The sequence below is a fragment of the Oenanthe melanoleuca genome, chromosome 23 (genome assembly GCF_029582105.1).
Source record: "Oenanthe melanoleuca isolate GR-GAL-2019-014 chromosome 23, OMel1.0, whole genome shotgun sequence".
NCBI classification, from domain to species: domain Eukaryota; kingdom Metazoa; phylum Chordata; class Aves; order Passeriformes; family Muscicapidae; genus Oenanthe; species Oenanthe melanoleuca.
In genome coordinates, this window is record NC_079356.1 from 1,247,861 (window position 1) to 1,275,549 (window position 27,689).

Here is a 27,689-nt window from a genome sequence, read left to right on the forward strand (position 1 = left end):
AGCCCCGTGGGACTGGAGGGAAACAAAAGGATGTGACAGAGCAGACAGAGCCCAGAGGAGGGGTCTGCTCTGAGCCAGCTCTGTGGCTCATTTGTACAGAAAAATCAGTGTTTCCTATTCCATCCCTTAACAACAGCAGGGTCAGCACTGCTGCAGCTGCCTGGGCTGAGGGAGTGACCACAAATCCCTGGATTGCTCCCCTGGGAAAAAGGAGCCACAGCTTTTGGAGTTTGCTCAAGTGAGGCAGCAGCACCAGGGAAATGCTTTGGGTCATCTTGGGAAATATTTACAAATTTTGCACAAATTAGGGCTGGAAATTCCCTTCTGTCATTGGGAGTACTTAGAGTATTTAAGTGGATCCCTGGTGAGGAAACACGAGGATCCTGGAGGATCCAGCACCAGTGGGCAGGAGCCTGGGTCAGTGAAAGGGTCTTCAGGTCCTTAATTTTATTAAAATAAATTCTTATTCAAATAAATTATATTCCTGTGCCATGACTGCAGTTAATGTCTCACCCACTCCAGTGAGTGCCCATAGGGTCCTCATTCCCCCTTCCAGGCCTTGGAAATGTTCGTGCTAAAATATATTTGTTGATGTTAAAAAATTAATAGAAATTTGGAAATATCACATCACTGAGAATCATGGAATGGTTTGGGTTGGAAGGGAATTTAAATTTCACCTCCATCCCACCACTCCCACTGTCCCAGCTGCTCCCAGTGTCCAGCCTGGCCTTGGGCACTGCCAGGGATCCAGGGGCAGCCACAGCTGCTCTGGCAATTCCATCCCAGCCCTGCCCACCCTCCCAGGGAACAATTCCTGCCCAAGATCCCCCCCAGCCCTGCCCTCTGGCAGTGGGAGCCATTCCCTGGGTCCTGTCCTAGAAAACCCTCTCTCTCCTTCCTCTTTTAAAGCCCCTTTAAGGCACTGGAAATCCTCTTCCCAAACTTGTCAACACTAAACCCAAAAATCTAAAAGACCATCTAAATTGTAGTCAGACCACTCACTGCACAAACTTCTATGCAGTATTTCCTAATTTTTAATTAATGTAATTTTCTATTTCCTAATTTTTAATTATTGTAATTTTCAATTCAAAGTGCAAATTTGTTTTATTTTATCCCTTGATATTACTGGGACCTTCCCTGCCATTCCCTGGGTGCTGCAGCTCTCTGGTGAGGTTGGTTATTCTTGGGATGTGAAATGAGTTTGGGAACCATGGAAGGTGGTGTTGATCTCCATCTCCATTTCTTTGCTGGAATCAGAGAGCCCTGAAAATGTGTTTTCTGTGTTGAAAATATGTTTTCTGTGTTAAAGACCTCACAAAATCAGCTGCTGCACCACGGATTTCTTGTAAAAGTCAGTAAATGACTCTTCCCTGCTTCCTCCCAGTAATTCCAGTGCTGGGAATGGGACAGCTCCACTGGGGGTCAAGGATCCCTGAGAGGAGAATTGCACAAAATTGGGAAATAATTGGTTGTAATAATGTAAATATAATTTTGGACCGAATATTAGAAAAAATTACTTCCCCAGCCCCCTGTGAAGGGTCAGTCATGGGTATTTCTTGAGTGAAGGGATGAAATTCTGCTTTGTAATGATTTATATGGAGGGATGTGGCAGTGAAGAGCAGAGGGGCAGGGGCAGCTGTCCCCAGGAGCCAGCCCTGAAACCACTTTTGGGGTGAAAGTGTAAATGGGGTATTTGGGGTGGAGAAAAGAAGGTTTGTGCCAGGTGTGGTGACAGCAGAGGAAATGCAGTTCTGGGATATTTTCAGTGCAAAGTGAAATTGTTTCTCCTTGTCCCATGGCTGAATATGGAGCTTTGCTCCCCTGACTCGTGTTGGGATCTGAAACCAGAACTTCCCAGTGCTGCACCCTAAATACTGAAAAAAACCAAAAAAAACCACCAAACTGAACTTTGCTCCAAGGAGAGCCCCACACTGAGAGCTCAGGGGGGACACAGCCATGTCAGGGAGGCAGCTCTGGGGAGAAATCCTCCAAAAATAAATCCTCCAGCCAGCCCAGAGGGCTGAGAGTCCGCCAGAGAAAATTCATCCAAAACTTGGAGTCATGGGCAAGTGTCACCCCAGAAAGAGGATTTTTTTCTGCCAGGATCTGTCTGTCAAGAGGCTCTGTTACATCCCAGATCTGTGAATTCTGCACTGGGTGTATTTCAGCAGTTAATGAGAGGATTAATTAAAGACTGTGAGGAATAAGCAGCTCAAATCAAGATTCCTGTGAGGAATGGCCTTGACTCTGAGCAGCTCAGGAATTTTGCTGGGCTACTGGAAATTCTGCTTCTCAAATGAAGCAGTTGGCAAGTGTAAAAATGCTAATTAGTAGCATCAGTCAGGAAATGGCATGGAAAAAAAGGCTGCTTGAAATAAATGTGGAGGTGGATAAAAAGGGATGGATCCAACCTGGAGAAAAGGTGACATTTTTGGCAGAAATGGGGGGTTCATTATAAAGAAATGCACCCAAAAAATGGGGAATTAATGTATTTTAGAAGCCAAATCCTCACTGAGGTGATTTCTCTGAATGTTTGTAGCTGTGTTGAAATAAATTCTTGAGTGGATTTGGGGAAGGTTCAAAACAGAGGTGGGAAAGGCCCTGGGGCAGTGGGGGAATGTGGGGACGGAGGCTCTTGCTTGGGAAATGTGAATTTCATGGAATCATGGAATGATTGGGTTGGAAGGGACCTTAAACCCCACCCAGTGCCACCCCCAGGGACACTCCCACTGTCCCAGGCTGCTCCAGCCCCAATGTCCACCACCCTCACAGAGAGGAATTCCTCCCCAATATTCCATCTAAATCCATTCCCCATCAGCCTGAAGATCATTCCCTGTGTCCTGTCCCTCCCTGCCTTGTCCCCAGTCCCTCTGCAGCTCTCCTGGAGCCCCTTCAGGATCTGCAAGGGATTCTGAGCACCCCCAGCTATCCCAGAGGGGCTCCAGAGGGGCTGAACAGGAATTTTTGCCCAGCAGGGCTCCAGCCCTGCAGCAGCTCTGACACCTCCTGTGGGTTTGTTTCCATAACTGAACACAATCCAGAAGAATTTATTCAGGAATTTTAGGATCTCTTCAGTGTAACAAGGCCCTGGAGCGAGATCCTGCAGGCAGTGCTGGGAATAAAGCCCTGGGATAAGGCTGGGAGTGACAGAGGGACAGAGCAGCAGGAGCAGCCAGGCTGGGGGCAGGAGCTCTGTCAGTGCCCTGCCAGCCCCACCATTAATGTCACCTCTGGAACTGGTCACTGCACCCTGGGGGCACAGGTCATCTCCGGGGATTTCTGGGCTAGACTTTCCCTGGGAATCTTTTATGAATCAGCTGGGTGAGTCGCTGGTTGTTGTTTCCTTTTTTGATCTCGTGTTTGATTCAGTTTCTGTTTGATCTTCAAGGAGCTGCTGGAGCAGTGCCCAGGCTGAGTGATGCTCAGCTCCTGTGCCTAGTCCAGCCTGTCTGGCTGCTGCTGGGGAGGCAAATCCCCCAGCTTTGCATTAGCAGTAGTGCAGCTTTAATTTATCCCCAAAACATCCAAACAAATATCCAAAATGTTTCTGCAGAGATGGAGGCAGCCACAATCACCCCCTGGCATTGCAAACCCTGCTCCTTGCTGTGGTTTTAATTCCCTCCTCCTGTGCCTGTGGGGCTGGGTGAGGAGTTTGGGTTTAGTGTGGGTTTAGTTTGGGGTTTGAGGCTGGATGGGGAGTTTGGGTTTAGTTTTGGTGCTCTGCAATAGGTGGGTGAAGAGTTTGGGTTTAGTTTGGGTTTTGGGTTTCTGTTTGGAAAATTGCCTTAGGTAGAGTCTGAGCTGTGGGGACCCACCAGGGACAGGATAAAAAGCAGAAAGGGTCACTTAGGCCTGGGTGATAAATTCTGGTTTTTGGTTTTGTTTTTTTGGTTTGGGGGAGTTTTTGGTTTTTTTTTGTTGTTTTTTTTTTTTTTTTTAGTGCCATAAAATTCCTCCTCCTATCTGTGCTTGAATTCTCACAGAGAGGAAGTGAGCAGGATGCATTTATCCATTTATTCATGGATTTAGGGTTTCCTGCTGGATTTTGCAGTCCCAATGTAGAAGGAGAGGGGACAGCAGAGCTGCCACCTTGGGCTCCCCAAGGGCAGATTTTGGGTTGTCAGAATCCCTTGGGAAGCCAGAAGGGCACAGGAGTCCAGGAAAGCTGTAAATCCTTCCAGAGGGAAATCCCAGGAGTCCAGGAGGGGTGGAAATCCTTCCAGAGGGAAATCCCAGAATCCAGGAAGGTTGGGGCTCACCCAGCTGACAGCTTCTCCTGCAGCTCCACTGGAGACTGGCAGGTTCTGTCTGCACAGATCCATTATCCCAGCCAGGGAAAAGGAAATTCCTGTGCCAGCTCCTCCCAGATCCATTCCCAGCTTTATTGTGCTTCTCTTGTCTCGGTGCAAGATCCCTGTCTGGAAATTTGGGATGCTGGAGTGGTTTTAGAAACCTGGAAATGCCATTGTCTGCTGTGGGTTTTGTGAAGGAATCGCTGTGCCTGCCCTGCTGGAGCTGGGCACATCTCACAGTGACTGTCTGGCCCTGAGGACACGCCTGTGTGTGGCTATCCCAGAGCCCAGGGCTTCCAGGGAAAGGGCTGAGGAATTCTGCAGCACACTCAGGTGCAGAGCGCTCATCTTGTACCAGGGAGCTGTGAGGAAGGCAATTAATGATCAGTAATTAACAGCACTGTGGTAGTTACACATTCATCCCTGATCTGGCAGATTTTACAGGAGACAAAAAGCATAAATGAGATCAGTTAATCCCAGAGCAGCCTGTCAGGAACTTCCCAAGGATTTAGGCAAGGCAGATGAGTGGGCAGCCTGGTGACAGATGAAATGTGCCATCAATAAACCCAAAATCTGACACTGAGGCAACAGCTCTGGAGCCTGACTCGGTTCACTTGACAGGGAACCAAAGCCAGGGATCAGATTTCCCATTCTTGTTCCTCTGCACCCAAAATCCAAAAAGCAAACATGGGATTTCATCAAATGTCAAAACCAGTCGAGGAAATACTTCTTCAGTTGCTGTGAAAGCAGCATTGAGCTTCAAATCATGAAAATTCACAGAATGACGTCTGTTCTTAATAATAATTAAATAATTAAATAATAATTTATATTATAATAATTAAAATATTAATTATAATAATTAAAATTAACAAATCTTATTTATTAATAAATTAATAATTAATTAATAAATAAATGTAACCACTGTGACCAGCAAGGTCACATCAGCAAAACCTTTACAGGACAAGGTAAAATCCTGGTGGAATTTAAAAAAAAAATAGAAATGGGAAAAGGAAGCAGGAGGGAAGGGGTGATTCAGCCCAGCTGTGAGCAATGAGTCCCCAGAAACCTGCTCTGCCTCCCTGCCTGCCACCCACCAACCCTCCTTCCCCTGGCTGTCCACGGTTTTATCCTGTGGTTTGCAGCCACATGGAGATTTTGGATGTGGCTCACAGCACTGAGGGGAAAAAAGAGAAGTGTTTGTGGCTGAAAAGGATGGTCAGGAATTTGTAACAGCAGATCCTGAGAACTGAACCTCCTACAGGCTGCAAAGGGATAAATGCTTCTCGGGTTTGGGTTTCAGCTGGAGGGAAGGAGCTGAGACACAGCTTTCTCCAGTTTGTTTTCCCATTGCTGGAGGTGTTTCCATGGGTGCAGTCTGTGCCATTCCCATCCCGGCAGTTCTGGGCTGCATTTGGGGTCTTTGTGTGGTTTTCTACTCAGTTTTAAATGACCCTTGTTTTTCTACATTATGAATACATGCATTTTAGTATTTATTATACATTCACTTACTGAAGTGCTCAATCCATTCCAGTGCAGCTGTTTCTGTTCAAGTCTCCTCAGCCTGGCTGCTGTTTTCTCACCCTTCTGGTTTGGAATAGGCTTCACTGGGAAGATACTAAAACCTAACTGATGGTGTTGGATGCCTTTGGATCTCCTATTAAGAGGCTTTAGACAGCCTGATTTTTCCAGGGTGGATGTTTGGAGATTTCTGAAGACCAGGCTTAATTCCTCCTGGGTAGAAAAATGACTTGCAAGAAGTGCCATGCTTCAAAAATTTGGCCTCTTTAAGATCTGAGGGGAGCAATTTCGTGTTACCTTATTCTTCTTGTGCTGCAAGTACAGGAAATTGCAGACTTCATTTGCTGAGCAGCAGGAGGCTGAAAGATTTGTCTCAGTCTTACAAGGGTTTTTCAACCCCCCATCCTGCAGCCTTCCCCATGCACTAATGCCTGGACAGAAAATAAAATATATAATGGGAAGGAAGGATGACCAATCTCATTCTCTGGGGTAAACCTAAATCGTGATCCTGTGCCAAAGATAAAAGAGCCTGGAGTCTGCAGTGTTTACATTTAGTGGTAGCAGGATTTATTTATTTAAAAAAAGGATGTTTTCTTCTCTTTGTGTCTGTTCTGGGTGTCTCATTCAGGCTGTGCAGGGGGGGTTGTGGCATCTCCACTACTCAGGTGGCTCTGGCTGCAGCCTGGGGGTGGGAGGTCGTGTCCCAGGGGGTTTGGCTGGGATGTGTTTTCCCAGCACCCTGCAGAGACAGACTGGGCAGGTTTGAAACAGCAGGGAGGGAGAGGCAGCTGGGCTGGGCTGGGCTGGGCTGGGACAACCCTGTCCAACCTGGCTTGGGACAAACCCTGTCCAGCCTAGGACAAACCCTGTCCAACCTGGGACAAACCCTGTCCAGCTTGGGACACACCTGTCCAGCCTGGCCTGGGACACTCTCAGTTTGTTTTTGAGGTGCCTGGGTTTGTGTTGGAGGATGGGGGCCACCAGCACAGGGGGTGCCCGTGACTTAGCTCAGCTTTGGTGTGCACAGAGCAGCCGATGCAGCACTTGAGAACATCCCAGCACAGCAATCAGGCGTCTGGAGGCATCTGAGCACCAGCTCTGGATGATAATTTGCATTTAGTCTAATTACCCCGAGCTACCAAACAGCAACCAAGACCTGTGGTGTCAATAACGCGCTGAACTAACCCAGCAAAGATGTGACTTCTTCTGTTGAGGTGGGAATCTTCTTTTTTTTTTTTTTTTTTTTCCCCTTTATCACGCCACCTGTTGCTCATAGGTACAAATCAAACGAAGAGTATGTGTATGTGCGAGGCCGTGGAAGAGGGAAGTATGTTTGTGAGGAGTGTGGAATTCGCTGCAAGAAACCCAGCATGCTGAAGAAACACATTCGCACGCACACAGACGTCAGGCCGTACGTCTGCAAGTACTGTAACTTTGCTTTTAAAACCAAAGGTAAGCCACAGCCAGCCCCCAGCTCCTCTGCTCGGTGCCGTGGCTCTGCCAGCTGCTGGGGCACTGGCAAAGGGCAGGGAAGGTGTTCCCAGGGGTGCCCAAGCCCCCACGTTGGAGGGAGGGGGATGAGGGAGTGGAAATTGGTTGGTGTTTTCAGCCCTGCGTTGAGCCAGGCTGCAGCACAGCATCCCTGCCATCCTTTGTGCTTCTCCAAGGGAAAAATGCTGAAATGCAGCTTCCCTGGCAGGGCTTTCTGAACAAAACCACCCCAGAGCGAGAGCAGGAGCTCCAGGCTCCTGGCTGAGCCCCTGGATCCAGGCTATGGGTGGCTTTTCCTGCTGGTGCTCTCCAGATCTGCCCATCCTCATCCTCTGCAGTTGCATGTGGCTTCCACATTCTCTGTATCACCTCAGTGGACCTTTTCCCTGAAGGGCTCCATCCCAGGACATCGAGCCATCAGTGCCACCAGGTGTTCTCTGCCATGGCCTCAGGGAGGGTGTGAGTGAGTGCTGGCAGGAACCTGCACACAACATGCCAAAAAAAGTCTATTCCAAGAGAAATGGGGAATGGAACTTCCCAAATGGGCCAGAGGTGCCCAGGTGCCTTTAACTTCTTGTAGGGGTCTGGCACCATGGGCTGGACAAATCTCTGGTGGCAGCAAGTCTTGGGGTAAGGCAGCAAGTGTGGGGCTGAGATTCCTGGGCACAGCCTGACAGATCCGTGAGTTCAGGGAGCCTTTGGACAATGCTTGTGGGTACTTGGGGGAATCTGGGACTGTCCCATGCAGGAGCTGGACTGCGTGATCCCTGTGGGGCCCTTCCAGGTCAGGGTGTTCCAGGATGTTGTCTGTAGCTCCATCAGTCCCAGGGGTGACACAGAGGGTTCAGTGCCCCAGTGTCACCAGGCAGGGGCACAGCCTGGGTGTGGGGAGGGGCTCTGTGGCACATGTCACAGAGCCCCGAGGGGACAGAGCAGGACAAGGGAAGGGAGCAGGGTGGGCAGTGCCTGGGGCTGGTGCCTCTGCTGGGAAGGCTGGCGGGGATTTCTGGGTGACAACGTGCTGCTGGTCACTGGCCCTGGGGGAGAACGGGAAGTGATACCGGGTGTGAGGCCAGCTTCTCATGCTGCACATCCCAGCGATGGTTCTTCCTCTCCCTCCCATCCCGGAGCTGTTTCTGATTCATTTCCTTTCTCGTCCCCTCTTGCTTTGACTTGGTTCCGAGGTTTCCCTTGGAGAGCTGAGCCCGCTCAGCCTCTCCCATCACCTCACCTCACTCCCACCATGCTTCTGTGGGGCTCTTGCCCAGGGTGATGGCATCAAACCATCCTCTCCACCACCTCTCTGGCTGCTTTGCTCTTCATCTCTGCTCCCTTGAAGGCCACGATCTGCCAGCTCTGGCTGCACATTGCAAACAGACACTTCCCTTCTTCTGCTCCACGGGAGCGTGGAGATGCTTCCTTCCCCCAGACTGAAATCATCAACACTCTGTTGGGATTTTGGATGGCAAAGCATCCCTTTGCCTATGGATGCATGGAATGGGCAGAACTTTCCTGGATTTGGGGGTCTGTGGATAATTAGTTGCATGATGGTGACTTGGAATTGCATGAATGGCTGTGCTGGGAGGGGGTGATGGGCAGAGCCCTGGGGTGAGCTCAGACTGCCCAGAAATAGGAGAAAAGCTCTTTGGGGGGCACGAGGAGCTCTGGAAGGGTGGGGGAAAGCCCTGTGTGTGTTGATAAAAGCATCAGCTGGTGATGGAGAGTTATTACCAATGAGATTGCTTAAAAAATCACCAGCAAGGGCAGGAAGAAAATCCATTTTTTTGCTGATGCCCTTGCCAGTGATTTTTTTTTAAAGCAATTTCAAACTGTTGCTCGTAAGAGTGACCCAGAGGAGTGGGGGCTTTGCAGAACTGGCGTTCCCCAGCTCATTTTGGGGGGTTTGTCTGGGCCTGGCTCCTCCCTGGGCTGGGGGGTTTGGCAGCCCTGGGAATGCAGAATGCAGAAGCTGCAGCTCTCCCTCCTGCCGGGCTGCACTTGCACAAACACGGAGCTTTTTTAGCAATCAGCTTTCCAGAGATAATTTTAGCCTTCAGCATCAGCTCCAGGGGGAGGTCTGTGGAGCTGGCTTCGTTTTGGCTGGGGTAGATCTCTCCAGCATGATCTAATGCTCTAAACTCTCGAGTAGGCTGGAAGCAGTTAAATGGCATTTTATTATTGTTATTATTTTTAATGAGGACCTTTATCTGGTTAAAATGTACCTCACCCCCCACCCCTCCCACTCTAGAAAATCCATGTCTGTGTTCCAAGAACTGGGAAAACTTTTGCAACAGAAAATGCTATAAATATTTCCCCTTATTCACTCATCTTCTGCTTTTTGTGCCTTTCTGTCACTGGAAGCAAAGCTGTTCCTTTGGCTTACAGAACTGCAGGGAAAATTTATTTTTTTATTATTTTAAAGCAAATCCATGAGATTTTTTTTTTATTTTTTTATTTCTTTGTGTGTGTGCTGAGCTGATGGGAACAACAGCCTTGGAAATTTGGTTTGTAGAGCTTTGTTTGGTTTGGTGTTTCTGGGGCAGATCTAAAGGTGCCTCTTTAATGAGGTGTCTCTCCCTCCACTGTGGTGGAGCTTTGTGGCTGTGGCCTCCAAGAGGGTCTTTAAAGGAGGCTCAGCAGCTTCTGCATTGTTTTCTGGGCAGGAAGGAAATGAAGAAAAAGCAGTTTTCCCTTTCAGGAAGGTCGGGGAGAGCTTTTCCCTTCCCCTCTCACTGCTGCTGGGGTGAGCTGGGACCAGGGGCAGTGCTGCCACATTCACTCCCCTTTTCCACTGTTAATCTCTGTCCTTCACACTCACATCACCCTCTCACGTCCTGATTGCTTCCAGTTTCCCCAGAATTGTGTGGAACAGCTCTGAGTGGTGGCTGGAGGTCAGGAGGGACGAGGAGCTTCACCCTGATGGGAAGGGAGCTGGGTCAAGGACACAGTGCCTGCTGGCTGAGACATTTCACAGCCTGGGCCACTCACACTCCCCAGACTCCAGACTGCACTGGACTCTGCCAGAGTCCTCAATAAATTCATTTTCAGCTCCTTAAATCAGCCCCTGACAGCACTGAGGGTGCTGCACATGTGAATATATTTAATGTATTAAATAGAATGTATTAAATGCATCCCCCCCAGCCCTTAAAGGGCTGCCCAGTTTATTGTTATTGCAGCTCCAGCAGCCTGAGCCTCCTCTGGAAAGCACAGAGCGGGTCCAGCTGGCAGAAAACTCCAGCAGAATTCCCTGCTGGGAGAGCAGGACACAGGGATGGGCACATTCCCAAAATCTCCCAAGGGCTGGGGCCCTTTGAGGGGCTGGGGAGCCACTGGCTGTTGTCCCTGTGCTCCTGGGGACGTCACAAATGTCCCCTGGGATGAGGACAGAGTCATCCTCAGGGATTTCCTGCCTGACATCGTGTGGGATGTGAGGCCAGGAACAGAAAATGTCCCAGTGATCCAGCCAGGAGATGAAACACTGAGCAAAGGGGCTCTGGGACTCTCCAGGAAAAGGGAAAAAAATCCAGGAATCAGGGCTGGAAGCAAAGGACTGGTGACTTCAAGTCAAATATTTTCTGTATTTTCCGTAGCCAGTGCAGCCATTGAAGTCTCAGCCTCACTGGGAATTCTGCTCATTGTTAGCATTTGGAAATCTGCAAATCCTGGGTACCTTTCTGGAATATCAGCTTTTGGCTGGTGCAAGGGATAGGTCTGAGCCAGGAGGTGGCTGATATTTTACAGCCTGTGTGGATTGCATGTGCAAATTCACTCCTTTAATCCATAAGTCAATAAGGATAAAAGATAATAATCGATTTTTTTTTTTAAAAATTGAACTCCTCTGCCCAATGATTTCTGTAAATTAAAGCTTTCCTCCTCATAAACTCTCACCTGGGGACATCAGCTCCTCACCAAGACCTAAATCAAGGCCTGTACATTATTTAAATCCCACATAAAACCTATTTCAAGGATTTCTTTGGGACACAGACCATCAGTTAGGGCTGGTTCTCTGTGTGTGAGGGCATCTGCTGGCAAAATCCCAGAATCACGGAATGATTTGGGTTGGGAGGGACCTGAAATCCCACCCAGTGCCACCCCAGGGACACCTCCCCAAATCCCAGCTGCTCCCAGCCCCAGTGTCCAGCCTGGCCTTGGGCACTGCCAGGGTTCCAGGGGCAGCCACAGCCACTGCCCACCCTGCCAGGGAACAATTCCTGCCCAAAATCCCACCCAAATATCCCCTTTTTCAGTTTGAAGCCATTCCCTGTGTCCTGTCCCTGCATGCCTTGTCCCCAGTCCCTCTGCAGCTCTCCTGGAGCCCCTCCAGGGGCTCTGAGCTCTGCCTGGAGCCTTCTCCTCTCTCCTCCTTCCAGATAAGCTGCTGCTCTTTTTGCAAATCCTTTACAAAGAGGAATGTGACAATTGTCAATCCTGTGGAGCTCTGGCTGTTTGTGCCACAGTTATGCCTCCTGCACTTGGCCATTCGTTGGGTTTTTGGTTTTTTTTTTTTTTTTCTGAATTGATCAGATTCAACAGCAGGAATAGAAAGGATGCTGCATCCCCAGCACAGACAGGATCCTTTCATCAGGAATCTCAGAGCTTCAGTTCCCTTCGTTCTGCTTTAACTCTGTCACTGTGAAAATACAATAATGGCTCTTCTGGAAAAAAAAAAAAAATCCCTCACAAAATTTAACTGGGAAATCACTTCAAGTCCCTATTGAGCTGCTTTAGGTGCTTTTGGAAGCCTTGAGTCCCAGCTTTCTCCAAACAGCATTTGAGCTGCTCTGAGTCCCCAGCCAGGGCTCCCAGCCTGGGCAGGGCTCAGGGGCTGCAGCACAAAGCTCTGGGCAGGTCATGGAGCTGTGATCACACTGCCTCTGCTCCTCCTGTGGGCTCACAATTCCTGAGAGTTCCTCAGGGGATTTTAAAAACATAGCCAGTTTATTTCAAACCTGGGTTTTTTTTGGTAAACAATCCCCAATAAGGACCACTCACCTGCTCAGGGTTCAGTGTAATTCCTCTGCTGTTTAAATCCAGCCTCCCTGCTGGTCTCTCGTGCTCCCTCAAAGATGTTTTTCCATGGTTTCCAAGGAAGCAATGCTGTGTGGTTTTATTATTATTTTTTTTTTTTTAACTTGGGAGCCAGAACTCTGCAAGGCAACAAGTAGCTGTGAGTCTTCCCTGGTAGGATTCAGATCCAGCTTTCACTTAGGCAAAGTGGTGTTGATTTTACTGGAAATCTGCCGAAGGACTTGAGCATTTAATCCTGCCAGTGTTAATTAAGGGGTCTGAAAAAACACAAACTGGAAGAAGAGCCCTGATCAGATAAATATCCTTGTCCTCCAGATTGCTCCCAGGATGATCACTCAGCTCCTCAGCTGGTGGAAAGGAGCCTCCAGCTTTTAATTTCCTTAAAACCATGCAGAGGGGGCAGATGAGTATCTGTCCTGCTGAGTCTCCCTCCCCTAAAAGAATGCAGCATCCCTATTTTGTTGGGATTTCTCCAACAAAATTTGCACCCAGAGCTTTGCAGGAGGATCTTGGCCAGCAGCTTTACCTGATCTGAACAAGGGGGATGAAGGGAGAGAGAAAGCAGAGGAAAAAGGAGCTGGAGGGGAAGGAAGCAAAGCTTGGGATGAGCTGGTCCTTTGGTGTTTGGGGTGAATTTGTTGGCACTGGGGGCTGGCAGAGGAGGGCAGCAGGCACACAGTGCCCTGCCCAGGGACTGACACAGGGCAGGAGGTGGCACTGGCGGCTCCTGGCACAGCCTGTCAGCCCCAGCAGCTGCTGAGCCCCAGCTGAGGTGCAGGAGGGCTCTGGGAGCCCTGCCAGGGACAGGGACGGGCACAGGGACGCTGATGTGTCCAACCTGCTGTCCTGGGACACCTGAGGTGGCCACTGAGGACCTGAGCCCAGAGCAGGGCCCTGAGCAGCCTCCTCTCCTCTGGAATCCCTGCTCTTCCCTGCTGCCTCCAGGGGCTGGTTCTGGGGTACCAGGGATGCCTGGGGATGTCCTCCCCACTCAGCTGGATCCCCACAAAGCCCCTGCTCACACCAGGCACTGCCTCGGGCTGGTTTTGTGTTTGTTGCCCCTGGGGAGGCTCCAGGCAGGGATTCTGCCCTGGTGGCTGAGCAGGGACGGGGCATCTGTGCAGCTGGGCAGGCAGCAGCACAGGCTGGGTTGCAGCACACTGACTCAGGCTGGGCTTCTGCTGGTTTTCATTTCCAAAAAATGAAATTCCAGTTCCATGAGGCCACAGTTGGGACTGGCTGGATGGTTTTTTTTTGTTTTCAGGCACTGGTGTCCCTGAGAACACACTCCTGGCTCAGGGGGTGGGTTTGGGGCCAGGACAGAACTCCAGCTTTGGGATGGAGAAAGAGGCTCTGATTTGGAGCAGGGAGCTGAGCCAGGCTGGCCTCATCCTCACACCTGACCATGGGGCTAAGGGCAGTTAAACAGGAGGCTCCAAAATAATAAATCTCTCTTGTTTGGAGCTGTTTTGCTGCATTCAAGTTATTAAACACCCCCTGAATCCACGTCCAGGTTGGGTGCCAGGTACACAGGGATATAGAGTCAGCCTTTGTCTCTCATGGTCCTTCCTGCTGGAGCTGCTCCAGTTTGTATAAAATGGGCTGAAATAAATAATGCAAAGGAGAAATCAAGGTGGCAGCTGGGTGGTTGTGGCACTGAGAGGTGAGGGCAGCACGGGCAATGCTCTGCTCCAGTGAATTGTGGCTTTTTTATCCCTGATACCCTGAGCAGCAGCAGGAGAGGCTCAGAGAAGCTCTGTGCTCCCACCAACTCAGGGACTGGGGACTTGGGACTGCAGGACCTCAGTCCTCACTGGAGGTTGTAACAAAGCAGGAGAATTTTGTTTTTCCTCTTTTATTTTTTACTGTTTGGTGAGAAAACCAAGCCTAGTGCTCCTAAGTGCCCTCAGGTGTCAGTGCCAGCAAGGCTGAGGGCACATCAGGGGATGGGAAATTCAAACACTCAGCAAGGCCCAGGGTTCTTCTCATCATCCCTCAGCCCATAAATCCCTGGGAGTGTCCAAGGCCAGGCTGGACAGAGCTTGGAGCACCCTGGGATGGTGGGAGGTTCTCTGTCCATGGGACTGGATGGGCTTTAAGCTCCCTCCTGATCCCAGTCTGGGGTTTTAGGAAGAGCTGTAGGAGAGGAAAAGGGAAAGTGGGACATTTTTGGTTTAATTCTCCTACTCTTCATTGTTTTGTCTGCTCCACCTGCCTGCTTTTCCCCCTCCCCTTTGTTCAGTATTTCCCTGAGCTGTAAGTGGGGTTAATTAGTGTCTAATTAACCTTCCTGTAATTTGGGAGGTAGAATTAGAGAGGTGCCCTCTGATGCCCAGGAGTTATCCCACAGCAGCCCCCAGTGACCCCAAATCCTGTTCTCCTGTCCCAGGGGCTGCTCTTCCCACCCTGGCCCCAGGAAGCCTCACTGGGAGGTAATTTCTGCATTCCAGAATTTCTGAATTCCAGAATTTCTGAATTCAGAGGGTGTCCAAGGCTCCTCCTGCTCAAGGAGCTGAGCTGGCCCAGCCCTTTGGTCCATTCCACCTGAGCCATTCTTTCTGGGGGTAAAACAGGAATGTAGGATTTTCCCCTCTTGCTGGCAACTCAAACCCTCATTTTATTGTAGATTCATAAAATCCTTACAGCTGGAAAAGCCCTCTAAGACCATCCAGTTCAACCCTTCCCAGCACTGCCCCATGTCCCAGGTGCCACATCCACTCGTTTTTGGAACATTTCCAGGGTAGAACTGCTCTGCCCTGTGGTGCTGAGGAGCCTCTCCCCTCCAGGCAGGTGGGGCTGTTGGGATGAGGTTGAAGGTTCCCATCCCTGCTTTCCTGCCATTTTTAATTTGCTGCACCCTCACAGCTGAAAGCAGCTCAGGCCTTTTCTTCCCTCAGCCCCAAGGTTGTTTTTCCAACTGCACAACACCTGGAAGGTCCCACAGCCCTGCCAGCACCTCCTCCTGAGCCCCAGGGCAGCAGCAGAGGGAGGGAAGGGGGGACCTGGCCTCGTGTCACAGGGTCAGGACTTGGGGACAGTCAGGGACCTTTGTCTGGTTCAGAGAGAATTCTGACTTTTGACTGCTGAGCTTGCAAAAGGAAAAAAAAAAAAAAAAAAAAAGAAAAAAAATAGAAAAAAATAGAAAGGAAAAAAAAAAGGATGAAAAGAAAGGGGCAAAAAAGGAACCATATTTGAGTAAAATGTATTTTCTGCTTCTTTTCAGGGAATCTGACTAAACACATGAAGTCAAAGGCCCACAGCAAAAAATGTCAGGAGCTGGGCGTGTTGGTATCTTCACTGGTGGATCTGGAAGCCGAAGAAGGTAAAAAAAAATTCTTTTCCTTTCTAAAGGTGCTGTGGGTGCTGAGAGAGGGGCAGGAGCCAGGCAGGCCAGAGCCCATTTCCTGCTCCCCTGCACGAAGGTGCCCTGGGCAGGGATGGGGTCAGAGGAGGTTTCCTTTCCCCTTTCCCCTTTCCCCTTTTCCTTTCCCTTTCCTCCAGCTTCTCTCCCACCTGGTTAAATCCAACACTGGAATTCTGCTGGAAATGGGAATATTCAGAGAGGCCCATTGCTCACAAATGTCAACATTAAATACAGCAGCCAAGGAGATAGGCAGAAAATGGGATTTTACCCTCTAATGATTGGGGCCGTTTGGATGGATGAGAAAATAACACAGGAATGGCAGAAAGGTGTGTGAGAAATTCGAGATGCTAGCTGTGATCACAGCCCCTGCTCCCAGGGTGAGGGGCTGCAAAGAGCCCTCCCCTGTGTCCTCTCTCTTCCTTGCAAAGAGGCTCAGAACAAGAACTAAACGGGCTGTTTTAATTAAATAATAATTAAAAAGGCTCCAATTTCCACGTGACACAAAGCAGCACAGGAAGGTTGCTGTGCTTTCCTCTGGGGGCAGGCGGGGAGGGAGCAGCAGTTCCTAAAACTCCCTGGATTATTTAAAACTGGAGTTGTATTTCACTTGATTGTTTGTATTTCTATTTAAGGGGCAGCTGAAAGCAAGGGGTGTTGCTATAAAAGGAGATTGGAGTTTAATTCCTCACTCCTGCCTGGGCTGGGCTCTGTGGGGTGGGACCGGTTGGGGAGAATAAATAACACACATGGAATGAGATGCAACCTCAGACAAAGCTGTCAGCAGGACTCATTCCCACTCATTCCCCTCTCCTCCCTCCCTCTCTCCCTGTCCTGCCCTTTCTCTCCCATGAGCTCAGCTCATCCAGGATGAATTTTGGACACCTGGGCTCAGGTCTGAGCTCTGTCCCTGCCTGCAGGGATCGTGTCAGGAGACCAAAGGATTCCCTGGGGCTGTCCCAGGACTCACTGGGATGTTTCCCTCGCTGGAATTTGTGGTGGAAAATGCAAACAGCTCCTCAGTTTGGGGCTGGCTTCACTTTCCCTTCGCTCCTGACCCCTGACCCTGCCCTGTCCTGGCTGGGGCAAAGAAGGGAGGGCACCAGGACCAGGCACAGCTCCTGTCTGCCCCCCACCCCAAACCAGAGTCAGGGGCTGGCTCACACCTCCGCCAGGGAAATGCATTCCTGCCCCAAGCAGGAAATATGCACAGCTCAGCCCACAGCTGGGACTTTGGAATAATATTTGTTCTGAGCTCAGTTCCTCTGGGAGTTTGCAAACAGCCCGGGCCCAGCACCCCTGTCACTGTGGGGGATTTCACAGAGGAGCAGAATCGCTCTGCAGGGAGAGCTGCTGGGACAGCTGTGCCCTCAGGGACTGCTGCAGGGACATTTCAGGGATGAGGTTCCCCTGTCCCCTCCCAGCTCCAGGCAGAAGCTTGGCTGGAACATCGGCAAAGGGAAAATCCAAGGGACTGTGAATGGCACACGCTCCATGAGCAGTTACCTGTAAGGCCGTGGCATTCCAGATAAACCAAATCAGACTCTGGAGTGTGTCACTGGGGCTTGGTGACCGTGTCCCCTCCGGAGCCACCCTGGCTGCTGTGGCCCAGCTGCTCTAATGGCCCTGCAGCTGGGGCTGCTGGCAGGGACAGCTCTGATGGGACTGTCCCCACTGGGGACAGCAGGAGCAGAGGGCCAGGATGGGGAGGGGCTGGCAGGGCTGGGAAATGTCACACACGGGTGTCACAGGTGTCACACACAGGTGTCACACACACACAAGTGTCACAAACAGGTGTCACACACAGGAGTCACACACACACACAGGTGTCACACACGGGTGTCACACAAGTGTCACACAGAGGAGTCGCACACACACACAGGTGTCACACACAGTGTCACACGCACATGTCACACACAGGTGTAACAGACACACACGGTGTCACACACAGGTGTCACACACAGGAGTCACACACACACAAGTGTCACACACAGGTGTCACACACAGGAGTCACACACACAGGTGTCACACACACACACAAGTGTCACAGACAGGTGTCACACACAGGTGTCACACTCACACACAGATGTCACACACACACAAGTGTCACAGACAGGTGTCACACATACACAGGTGTCACACACACACACATGTCACACATAGTGTCACACACGGTGTCACACACACACACACAGGTGTCACACACACACAAGTGTCACAGACAGGTGTCACACATACACACATGTCACACAGGTGTCACACATACACACATGTCACACATAGTGTCACACACGGTGTCACACACACACACACAGGTGTCACACATACACAGGTGTCACACAGGTGTCACACACACACACAGGTGTCACACATACACACAGTGTCACACACAGGTGTCACACGCACACACATAGGTGTTACACACAGGTGTCACACACGGTGTCACACACAAGTGTCACAGCAGCATCCGGGCTGTGCTGCCAGACCGGGATCCGAGTGTGTACCGGCTCTGCTCCATCTCCGGGCTCACCTGGGCACACCTGGGCGCACCTGGGCGCACCTGGGCACACCTGGGCGCACCTGGTCCCCCCGCAGCCCCTCGGAGCGGGGCCCTGCCGCGTGTTCCGTGAGCTGCAGTGACATCCAGTGGCTGTTCCCGACGGGGCTCTCCGGGCCGGGCTGGCACAGCGGCTCTGCGACCCCGGCACGGCTGACGAGCACATTTTTCTCTGAGCATTCAATCTCGGTACCCAGCTCAGAAAGCTCCTGCTGGCCCTTCAAGCAGCAGAGAGATGTACTTTAACCTGCAGAAATATTTAGAATTTTCTTTTTTATCCTCCTCACTGCCTGCAAGCTCTGATTTACAGAGCCCCAAACCTTCTGCCCCACAGAAATATCTGAACCACAGCTGGAATTCATCCTATCCAGAGAAAAGAGAGATTCCTTCCACCCTGTTGTTTGATTTTTAGCAGAAGTCCTGCCTTGCTGATGTTTATAAGGAAATCTAGGCAGGAAAAGGCCCAACACGTGCAGTTGGTGGCAGCTGTAGCTATTCTGGAGTCACCATTGTAACAAATAATCATCAAACCCCACTGAAGGATGAAGGTGCTGCTGTTCTCATTTGTTAAAGGGGATTTTTTTGCATTTTAGAGCAAATAAAGAGTGTGGCAAGTGCCAAGCAGGGACTGAGGGCTGTGTGTGCTGACAGAGCTGGAACTGAAACTGGGGTAGAGTGGGATTCACTGGGATCTACTGGGATCATCAGCAGTGGACCTGGCAGAGAGGGCAAGGCTGCAGCTTCAAAGCAGGAGATGATCAGACCTAGGAGCAGCTGGGTCCTGTCTCCTCTGGTGCTCTTAGAGCTTGTGAGGAGATTTAGCACAGAAATAGAGCCTGAACATGTGTTTTGTGAGCAGATTTAACACAGAAATAGCCCCTTACATGTGTTTTGTGAGCAGATTTAGCACAGAAATAGCCCCTTACTTGTGTTCTGTGAGCAGATTTAACACAGAAATAGCCCTGAGCGTGTGTTTTACACCCTGGTTTGTGTTTGCCTGCAGGAACCAGTGAAGACCTTTTCCAGGACTCTGAGGGGCGGGAGGGATCTGAGCCCATTGAGGAACACCAGTTTTCAGACCTCGAGGAATCTGACGACGATGACGACAACGAGGACGAGGAAGACGAGGAGGAAGAGGAGAGCCAAGACGAGCCAGCGCCGAAGCTGCCGGAGGGCAAACCCGGCCCCCTCCTGCTGCACCCCTCAGGGGGCTCCCCGTCTTCTCAAGAGGAAGGCACTGAAACATCCACAGCTCAAGAAGCTGCTGCCAGCACCCCGAAAGCAGGGGAAGGCCAGCAGGCCTCCTCCTCCTCCTCAGGGCTGGAGACCAAGTGGTCAGCAGACAGCAGTGACATTGCTGTGTGCCACAGCTTCCTGAGCCTCCACAGAGCAGCTCTGACCTCCACCGAGCACCTGGCTCCTGCTGAGAGAGAGTCTGTCACAAGGCCACACATGTCCTTGGTCGTGGACCTGTCGACCTCCAAAGACACCTCCCCCAGGAAAAGGTGGTCCCCGAGCCAGGACGGTGGCAGAGGGGGTGGCAGCAGCAGACCAATGATAGCGAGGAAGCACCTACTGACCAAAAACGAAACCTCCCCCAAACGCTTCTCCCCCACGGCGGAGCTGTCCTCCCTGCGGTGCCTGTCCCCAGGGAGGGGGCTGTCCCCCCTCCAGCGCCTCTCTCCCCGCCGGGAGCTGTCCCCCCTGCGATGTGTGTCCCCGAGGCTCGAGCTGTCGCCCAGCAGGCACCTGTCCCCCCGGAGGGAGCTGTCCCCCAGGACAGCCCTCCCCCCAGACGGAGAAGTGTCCCCTGCCAGGCACTCGTCGCCCAGCAGAGAGATGGCATCACTGAGGCACTTCTCCCTGAAGAAAGTCTTGTCTCCAGGCTGCTTGGAGCTGTCCAGGTGTCCACCCCCTGGCAAAGAGGACTTGCCTGGCACTAGCAAATCAGCAGAGGACAAAGTTCCAAGCTCATATCAAGCCCAGCCCGGGATATTCTCTTCGATGCCTCTACCTCACAGGTTCTTTGGCAAAAACTTACAGCTCTACGAGTCCAAGCTGGTAAGTCCAGTGCCCTGCTGCCCTCTGGTTCCCACAGGGTGGTCTCTGACACGGTTTTTGGTGAAGGCTGGGATGCAAAGTGCTCAGGGACTCTGTGACCACTGTCACAGGTGTCCCAGAGAACAAGGACAGGGGACAGCAGTGGGTTTTGCACCCATTTGGGTCCTGCCTTTCTCAGTTGTAGAGAAATAAAGTTATCCCTTCTCCAAGGGGTTATTCCCACCCCTGAGCCCGTCCTGCTGGGACAATCAGCAAGGATGACCTCTTAATGATTAATTGTCACTGAGAGCCCTTTTGTTCCTGGGAATTTCATTCCCATCCCTGAGGTTTCTCTGGCTGGGGTGGAGCTGTGTCCATTTTCCAGAGGTCAGTGGCCTGAGCCAGCTCTGCAACAGTCCTGGCTGATCCCTGTGTCCACCCACAGCCAGCTCTGCTGAGAAATGTTTGTTTGGACATCTCTCATTTCATCTCACTTCTCTCTTCAGCACAGAGAGGGGTTTCCCACTGGGTCCAGAACCTTATTTAATCTCTCTGCTGGACAAATCAAATCCTGTGGGTAAAGGAAAATGGCCAGATCCTCCCAGTGCTGCACACAAGGCTGATGTGGGGTTTGGTGGAAAGTTTCCCATTCCTGCTGGAGTGCCTGGCTCTGCTGCCAGTTGTGCTGATGAACGTGAGATCCACTCGCTGTGGGGAGACCCCAGCCCTCAGGGACTGCACTGGGGACAGAGAGAGGCCTTTATTGAAGCCCTGCCTCCCCAGATGCTGAGCCAGGGCTTCTCCAGACCTTTCTCCCATGCCTGCACTAACCCTCTGTGCTGTGGTGCCTCCTTCCTTCTCCTTTCCACTCTGAGCTTTTGTCTCACCTTCTCACAGATTCTCCTTTATTTTAGGTCCAAACCTTTGCTTCCTTTAATTCTGTTTCCCTTTCCTGTCAATTCACTTCTTGTGGTGGATCTCAGAGCTCTGGGAACCCTCATCCTCCAGCTCTTATGTCAGGATAACTTCCTGCTGCCTCTGCTTGGAGCAAATCCCCTCAGCTCCCAGATCCACAGTAGCAGACAATGTTTTAAGCCTTGCTTGTCTGCCATTCCCACCTTTCAGCTCCTTTGTTCACATTTACCTTTTGGCTTCGTTTTCCTGCTCCTTTTCTGCACCCAAAGCCACCACTGTTACTTTTCCATGTGTGTGCCTCCAAAGCAACAGCAAAACCCGAATGGAAAAATGTCTCTTTATCAGCAGATGGACAGCTGGGCTTTCATTGCAAAATTAACATTCCTGCTAAGGCCACAAGAGACAGACAGAGCAGAGGAGGCTTTATCAGGTCCCAAACAGAGCTTGATGATGATCTTAGCTCGGTTCCAGTCTCAGGCTTGCTGCCAAGTCTCACCACGACCATCTCTCTTCCCACTGGCCCTTGCTTAGGGCAGTCTCTCCTCGTGGTGGTTGTTGGACCACTGAAATATTTGTTTGGGGTTTCCCAGCATCCCTGAAGTGATTTAGCCAAGGTTTCCTGTGGATCAGTGACATTTAGCAGTGTTTGGGCTTGTCACTGCTGACCCAGCACACACTACCTTTGGTGGCTCTTCCTATTTCTCTTTCCTGTTCTCTTTTGCTGCTTTCCTTTGCTGCCTCTTCAGAGATCCAGCTCACAGGATCAGGGAATTATTCCCCATAATCTTACAAAGAAATGTGCCCTCCAGTGGATCCTCACATTTTATCTCCAACCCCATCTTAATTGAAAGTTGATTTCACTTTCTGTTCCTTCCTCTTCTTAGGAGTCCTTGTGCAGGGATTTAGTTATAACCTCATCACTAATTAATCCATTTCTGTTTAGCCACATATCTCTCCATGATGTACGTTAGGAAACTATGGGAAGCACCGAGAGAGAAAGAGGAAAAGGTAAAATGTAGGGTCTGAACCCTTGATTTGCACAGAGCACCCCCCATGAGGGTGGTGGTGGGGACCCACTGCTGGGTGTGCACTCAGCAGCTGTAAGGATGCAATCCTGCTTTAGGGAAGCACAGTGAAAATAAATAAACTAATAAATAAATATATGAATAACCTCATTCTGGCCTCTCAGGAACCCCCTGCACTGACAGGGATCCGAAGCAGCTCAGCTGACAGCAACACTGGCAGCTCTGCCAGTGTTTCAGAGGCAGCTCTGAGACTAGGGGTGATGGTTTTAAACTAAAAAAAGATGCAGACTAGAGCTAAGGAGGAATTGTTTTACTCAGAGGGTGGGGAGGCCCTGGAACAAGGTGCTCAGAGAAGCTGTGGCTGCCCCTGGATCCCTGGAAGAGCCCAAGGTCATGTTGGCTGGGGCTATGAGCAACCTGGGATAATTAAAGATGTCCCTGCCCAAGGCAGAGGGTTGGACAAGATGGCCTTTAAAGGTCCCTTCCAACCAAATAGTTCTCTGATTTTATAATGATCCAGGCCTAAGCCAAATCCCTGGATCTGTGCCCCAACACACAATGGGCACATCTGTCCCCGAAGGGAAATGTGGGTTCTGCTGCTCCTCACCTTCAAGGTCTGGGGCTCCACATCTCCCCCAGCTGACTGACCTCCCCGAAACGAGATTAAAAGCGAGCGCAGTGCTTGCAGTGCTGCCGTGTGTCCCACTGACACAGCTCTTCTTTTCCCCCGGCACAGAAGATGGAGGCCCGCAGCCCGCCCTGCTCCCCCGCCTGCCCCCGGCCCCTGCAGGCCCCTCACGACCCCCACGGCCGCGGGGAGGAGAATGTCTTCAGCCACCTCCCGCTGCACTCGCAGCAGCTCGCCAGGACCCCGTACCCCATGATCCCCATCGGGGGCATCCAGATGGTGCAGGCCCGGCCCAGCTCCCACGCCGGCCTGGTGCCCGGGCCCGCGCTGGGCCTGCAGGCCGGACACCTCGCCCAGCCCAGCCGGGCCGCCAGGACGGACGGGGAGCCCCAGAGCCCTGCAGAGCCCTCATCGGCGTCCGTGTCGCCCGTGGCCAAGGTGTCCAAGTACACGCTGTCCCCGCCGCCGGCGGGCGGCCCTTCCTCGGAGGAGAAGATGAGGACTAGCGAGCCCCAGCAGCAGCAGGAGGAGCAGCAGGCCGAGCCCAGCCCGGCGGAGCAGCCACGGCCCTCGCTGTCCCCTCAGCAGCCCTCGGTCAGCGGGGACCAGCCCTCCACGGCCACGGGCAAGCAGCACTCGGGCAGCTCGAGCCCCGCTCCGGAACCAGCCTGCACTTTGATCTCAGCGCCCTCGGCAGCCCCCAGCCCTGCTCCCTGCGGCCCTGCAGCCTCCCCGCAGAGCCCGGCCCGCAGCCACAGCGCCCCGGTTTAGGTCAAACTCACCGAAAGGTGGAGGGAAACGCGGGGGGTGCTTAAACCTCCGCCAGCTGTTCCACCTTTAGGCTTCCTCTGTAAAATCAACAGACATTTGCAACACTATTTCCTTTAGTATAATCATAAGAAGCACTCTAGTGAATGACCAAACCCATGGAAAATTCCTGGTTTTCTTTGTCCCAGTCTGGTATTATCTCCACATGTATGCAGTTACTTGTGCCTTTTTCTATACCTTTTGTTGCTTGAAATGTACAAAACTGTTTGAGGCTGTGAATATTTTTTTAGAGTTTTTTGGAAAGGGGGTTTGTTAGACCTTGTCTTTTTTGCCATTTAGGTGTGTGTAATCCTGGGCCTGAGAGATGCAGAAAGGAAAGGGTTAAGCATTTTAAAGAGGAAGAAGATGCACTGAAAACAAAAGCAAAACAGAAAAAAACATTTTTTTATATTGATTAAATGATTAAAAAAAGAAAAAAAAGAAAAAACCCCAAACCCTTGCTCCTGTGTACAGAAGTTTATGATTCATATTTATTACATGCTTTATTTAATTCTTGCAAAGTGCTTGGATTTTTTGTTTTGTTTTGTTTTTTCTCCTCGCATCCCTATGGTTGTGCTTTAAACAGTTGAAACTGCTTTACATTTGAAAACCGTGTTTACCCTGACCTTGTGACTGAAAGTAGCACTTCCTTGAGCAGGGGAGGTTCCTTGTGTGCAGGGAGAGAAATTGTCCCTCAAAAAAGAGGAAAACGAACCACAAGCACCCCTCCCTCCTGCAGAACCCAGCAAAGCACTTTTCTATTAAAAATACAAAAAAAAAAAGGAACAAAAAAAAAGAAAAAAAGAAAAAAAGAAAGAAAAAAAAAAGGTTCTTCTTCAAAGATTTACCTGCGAGAAGGTAGGAATGTAAGGAATGTAGAGCCCGTGCCAGGAAGGGTCTCTCGCTGGACGAGCCTCCTGCTTGCTTTGCTTTAATCCTCCCGCCGCGCCTGGCTAAGCCCTGCCTGTGCTTGAGCCCTGCCTGGGCTGGGGGAGCCTCTGCAAACCCTCCCTTGGTGTCCGAGGGGAGGAACTCAGCCTTGAAACCCCTTCTCCCTCTGGCATGTTTGAGTTGTGGACAAGTTCCCCCTATCCCATCCCATCCGATCCCATCCCATCCCATCCCATCCCATCCCATCCCATCCCATCCCATCCCATCCCATCCCATCCCATCCCATCCCATCCCATCCCATCCCATCCCATCCCATCCCATCCCATCCCATCCCAGGGATGCAGGAGGGCTCTGAGTTCTGCCCCTCCTCCTCTCGGTGCCTCTGGCTCTTGCTCTCACCTTTATTTATTCACTGAGTGGGACATCCCCAGCTCAGCCCTTGCAGTGTGGAAGGGCCCCGTTTTTGGCTGGTTTTGGGAGATAAAAATTTGATGCTGAATGGTGAATGCTTGCAAAATCAGCTTGTTATGCATGCGCAGCAGCTTTTCCCAGAGCAGATTTTTCAGGATGAGCAACCCTAGCAGAGCAAAGACCTCGACTGCCAATAAATCCCATACCAAATCCAGAGCGACCCGACAGAGCCATTCCTCTGTCACAACTTTTTAAACCACAAAGCTTCAAGTCGTTTGCCCCAGCAGGTTCTTTACTACTTCAGAGGGTTTTCTGGTCTATGGAATCTGTATAAACCTCTTTTTTTTTTTTTAACAAAAAAAAAAAGTTAAAAAAAAAAAGAAAAAAATATATAAATATTTAACCAGTGGACCAGCTCTTTCTTCTTTCAGAGCTGTTCCAGTTTATCGGGTACGTAATACACTTTTTAAAAAAAAATAAAATGAAAAAAAAAATTAAATAAAAGGAATCAAATAAAATTCTGAATGAGAACATATTTCCTTGCCAGACTTGATGAGCTATGAACTGTTCCCGTTTTGCGGGCAAATTATAGAAATTTTTAAATAATATTCAGTCATTTTTTCTTTTTTTTTTCTTTTTTTCTTTTCTTTTTTTTTTTTTTTTCCTCTTCTTGTAAAGGGAATTAAGTTAAAGAAAAAAAAAGATACCATGGAAATACCATTAAGGCTGTGACACTGACCAAAACAACGTCCAGAACCCATTTATCCCCTCATTAGCGCTTTTATCAGGTTTCCCTTTTTCCCATCTCTCCTTTTTTTGGCCCCGAGCCTGGAAGCTGCTGCTGTTCTCAGATCCAGAGGCAGGAGCAGGGGCTGGAGCTCGGCTCTGTTCACTCGAGCTCTTAAGCACCAGCTTAAACCCTCCTCAGGCTTTAAGTGCGTGCTTAAAACGTGCTTAATCCCAGGCTGAGTGGGAGTGGAGTGCTCGGCCCGGGCATCCCTGGAAACCATCCCTGAAATCGAGCGAATTCCCCGATTTCTGCCACTTTCTGCCCCTTGTCACACTCTTAACTTGATCCAAGGTAGCTTTTTGTATTTAATTTTACATATATATATAAATATATATATATATATATGGTACATTAAAATACTGCAGCAGCTGTGTCTGGTTTTTTGGTGCATTTGCTGTGAGTTTTGGGCTAGATCAAATCTGCTCAGCTTCTTTCTGTAACTGCATTTCAATCCTTAATCTAAACTTTTTGTGGATTTTTTTTTTCCCTCTGTCATTTGTGGAAAGAGGGGGAGAAAAAAACCCCAAGAAAACCGCGAAGTTTTTACATTGGTTTATTGATTATTTAGTTGTTGTTGTGGTGGGGATTTATTATTGTCATTATCAGGATTTTTACGCTTTCCCAGCAGCTCGAAGCTTTCTGCATCTCAGCTGCGGAGCATCCTTGCAGTTCGTGTGTAGCCATCCAGATCCTTTCACCCGGGGCCAAAAAACAAACCAGGAAAAGGAGTTTGGGGAAGGGCTGAGGTGCTCCCGGGGACATTCCCTGCCCGGATCCCATCCCCACCCCCGGCAGCCGCAGAGCGGGGCAGGCAGGGACCGCTGCAAACTCAGGAGATGGGCACAAAAACTGAGTCCCAACCCAGTTTGGCTTCTGTGGCTGGGGTGAAATGGTGCTTCACGCTGTACCCAAGGGGCGAGAAGGCTCCCCCCGAAAATAACTAATTGCTAATTAAGGGCTAATGGTCGCACTGCCAGCTCAGAGCTGCGGGGAGGGACCCGCAGCCCGCCAGCACCAGCATCTCTGTGTGCGGGCACGGCGGGTCCGGGCAGCCCAGCCCCGCCCGGAGCCACCTGCGAGCCCGGGCAGGAGTGTCCCTGTGCCCCGGGGAGCACGGCAGCGGCACTCCCGGGAGCTTCATAGGGCTGGCTGCTATTCCCAGCCCTCACCGGTGGCTGCCGTTCCCACCCCGATCCCCTCTGGTCTCCCTGTGTCACCCTCAGTGAAAGCTGATTGCTGGTCACAGCTTTTCGTGTCGCTCTGAATGTCTGCTCTGCCTGCAAAGCAGGCATGGAAAATCCCTTTTTGCTTCCCCACAAGGGCTGCAAGGGTGGCTCTGTTGCTTTGCAGAGCAATTAGCGGGATTATTTGCCAGAGAATGTATTAATAATGCAAACAGGCAGATGAAAAAGCAGAGCCCAGCCCTTCCTTTTCAGCAGCAGGTGGAAATAAAATCCCCTCCTTTTCTCATGGCAGAGCTTCTCCGATTTATAATCCATGAGGGCACAGAGGCTGCTCCTCTGTGGTGGCTGCTCCACCAGCCCCAACCCCACGGGGACATTTTCCTCCCTGCTGAGCAGTTTGGGTGGCTCCTGGATCACACAGGGATGCTCTGGCAGCCAGAAATCCTCCTGCACACTGAGGACTTGGCCCAAGCTCTGCAGTCACCCCCTGGCTGTTCTTCACACCAGGACTGACATCCAGAGCTCAGAAAACTCTCAGACCTTGATCCTGAGCACCTCTGGAGTTTCAGGAACTCCTTTGTGCTGCAGCAGGGATTTAGCTCCTAAACTGATCTCGGGGTCTTGCAGGGCCAAGCAGACCATGGGATGAGGAGAGGGCTCCCCCAAACCACCCCACGCTGGAGGCAGAGCTCTGCCAGATTGGATTATTCCCAGGAGCTGCAGCAGGGAGCAGAACCATAATGGAACAGCT

At 50.8% G+C, this 27,689-nt stretch overlaps 1 protein-coding gene across 2 annotated transcripts in view; it reads left to right on the plus strand.

Annotated features, from left to right (window-relative positions):
- HIVEP3 (HIVEP zinc finger 3) overlaps window positions 1-24,766 on the plus strand; it is a 185,039-nt gene extending 160,273 nt beyond the window's left edge. For both annotated transcript variants that reach the window (XM_056508965.1, XM_056508964.1), the window contains 4 exons: window positions 7,087-7,262; window positions 15,553-15,651; window positions 19,251-20,308; window positions 22,964-24,766. In XM_056508965.1, the coding sequence (XP_056364940.1) occupies window positions 7,087-7,262; window positions 15,553-15,651; window positions 19,251-20,308; window positions 22,964-23,626 (1,996 nt within the window). In that variant the 3' untranslated portion in view covers window positions 23,627-24,766. The remainder of the gene's footprint in view (window positions 1-7,086; window positions 7,263-15,552; window positions 15,652-19,250; window positions 20,309-22,963) is intronic.
- The last annotated feature ends 2,923 nt before the right edge of the window (window positions 24,767-27,689 follow it).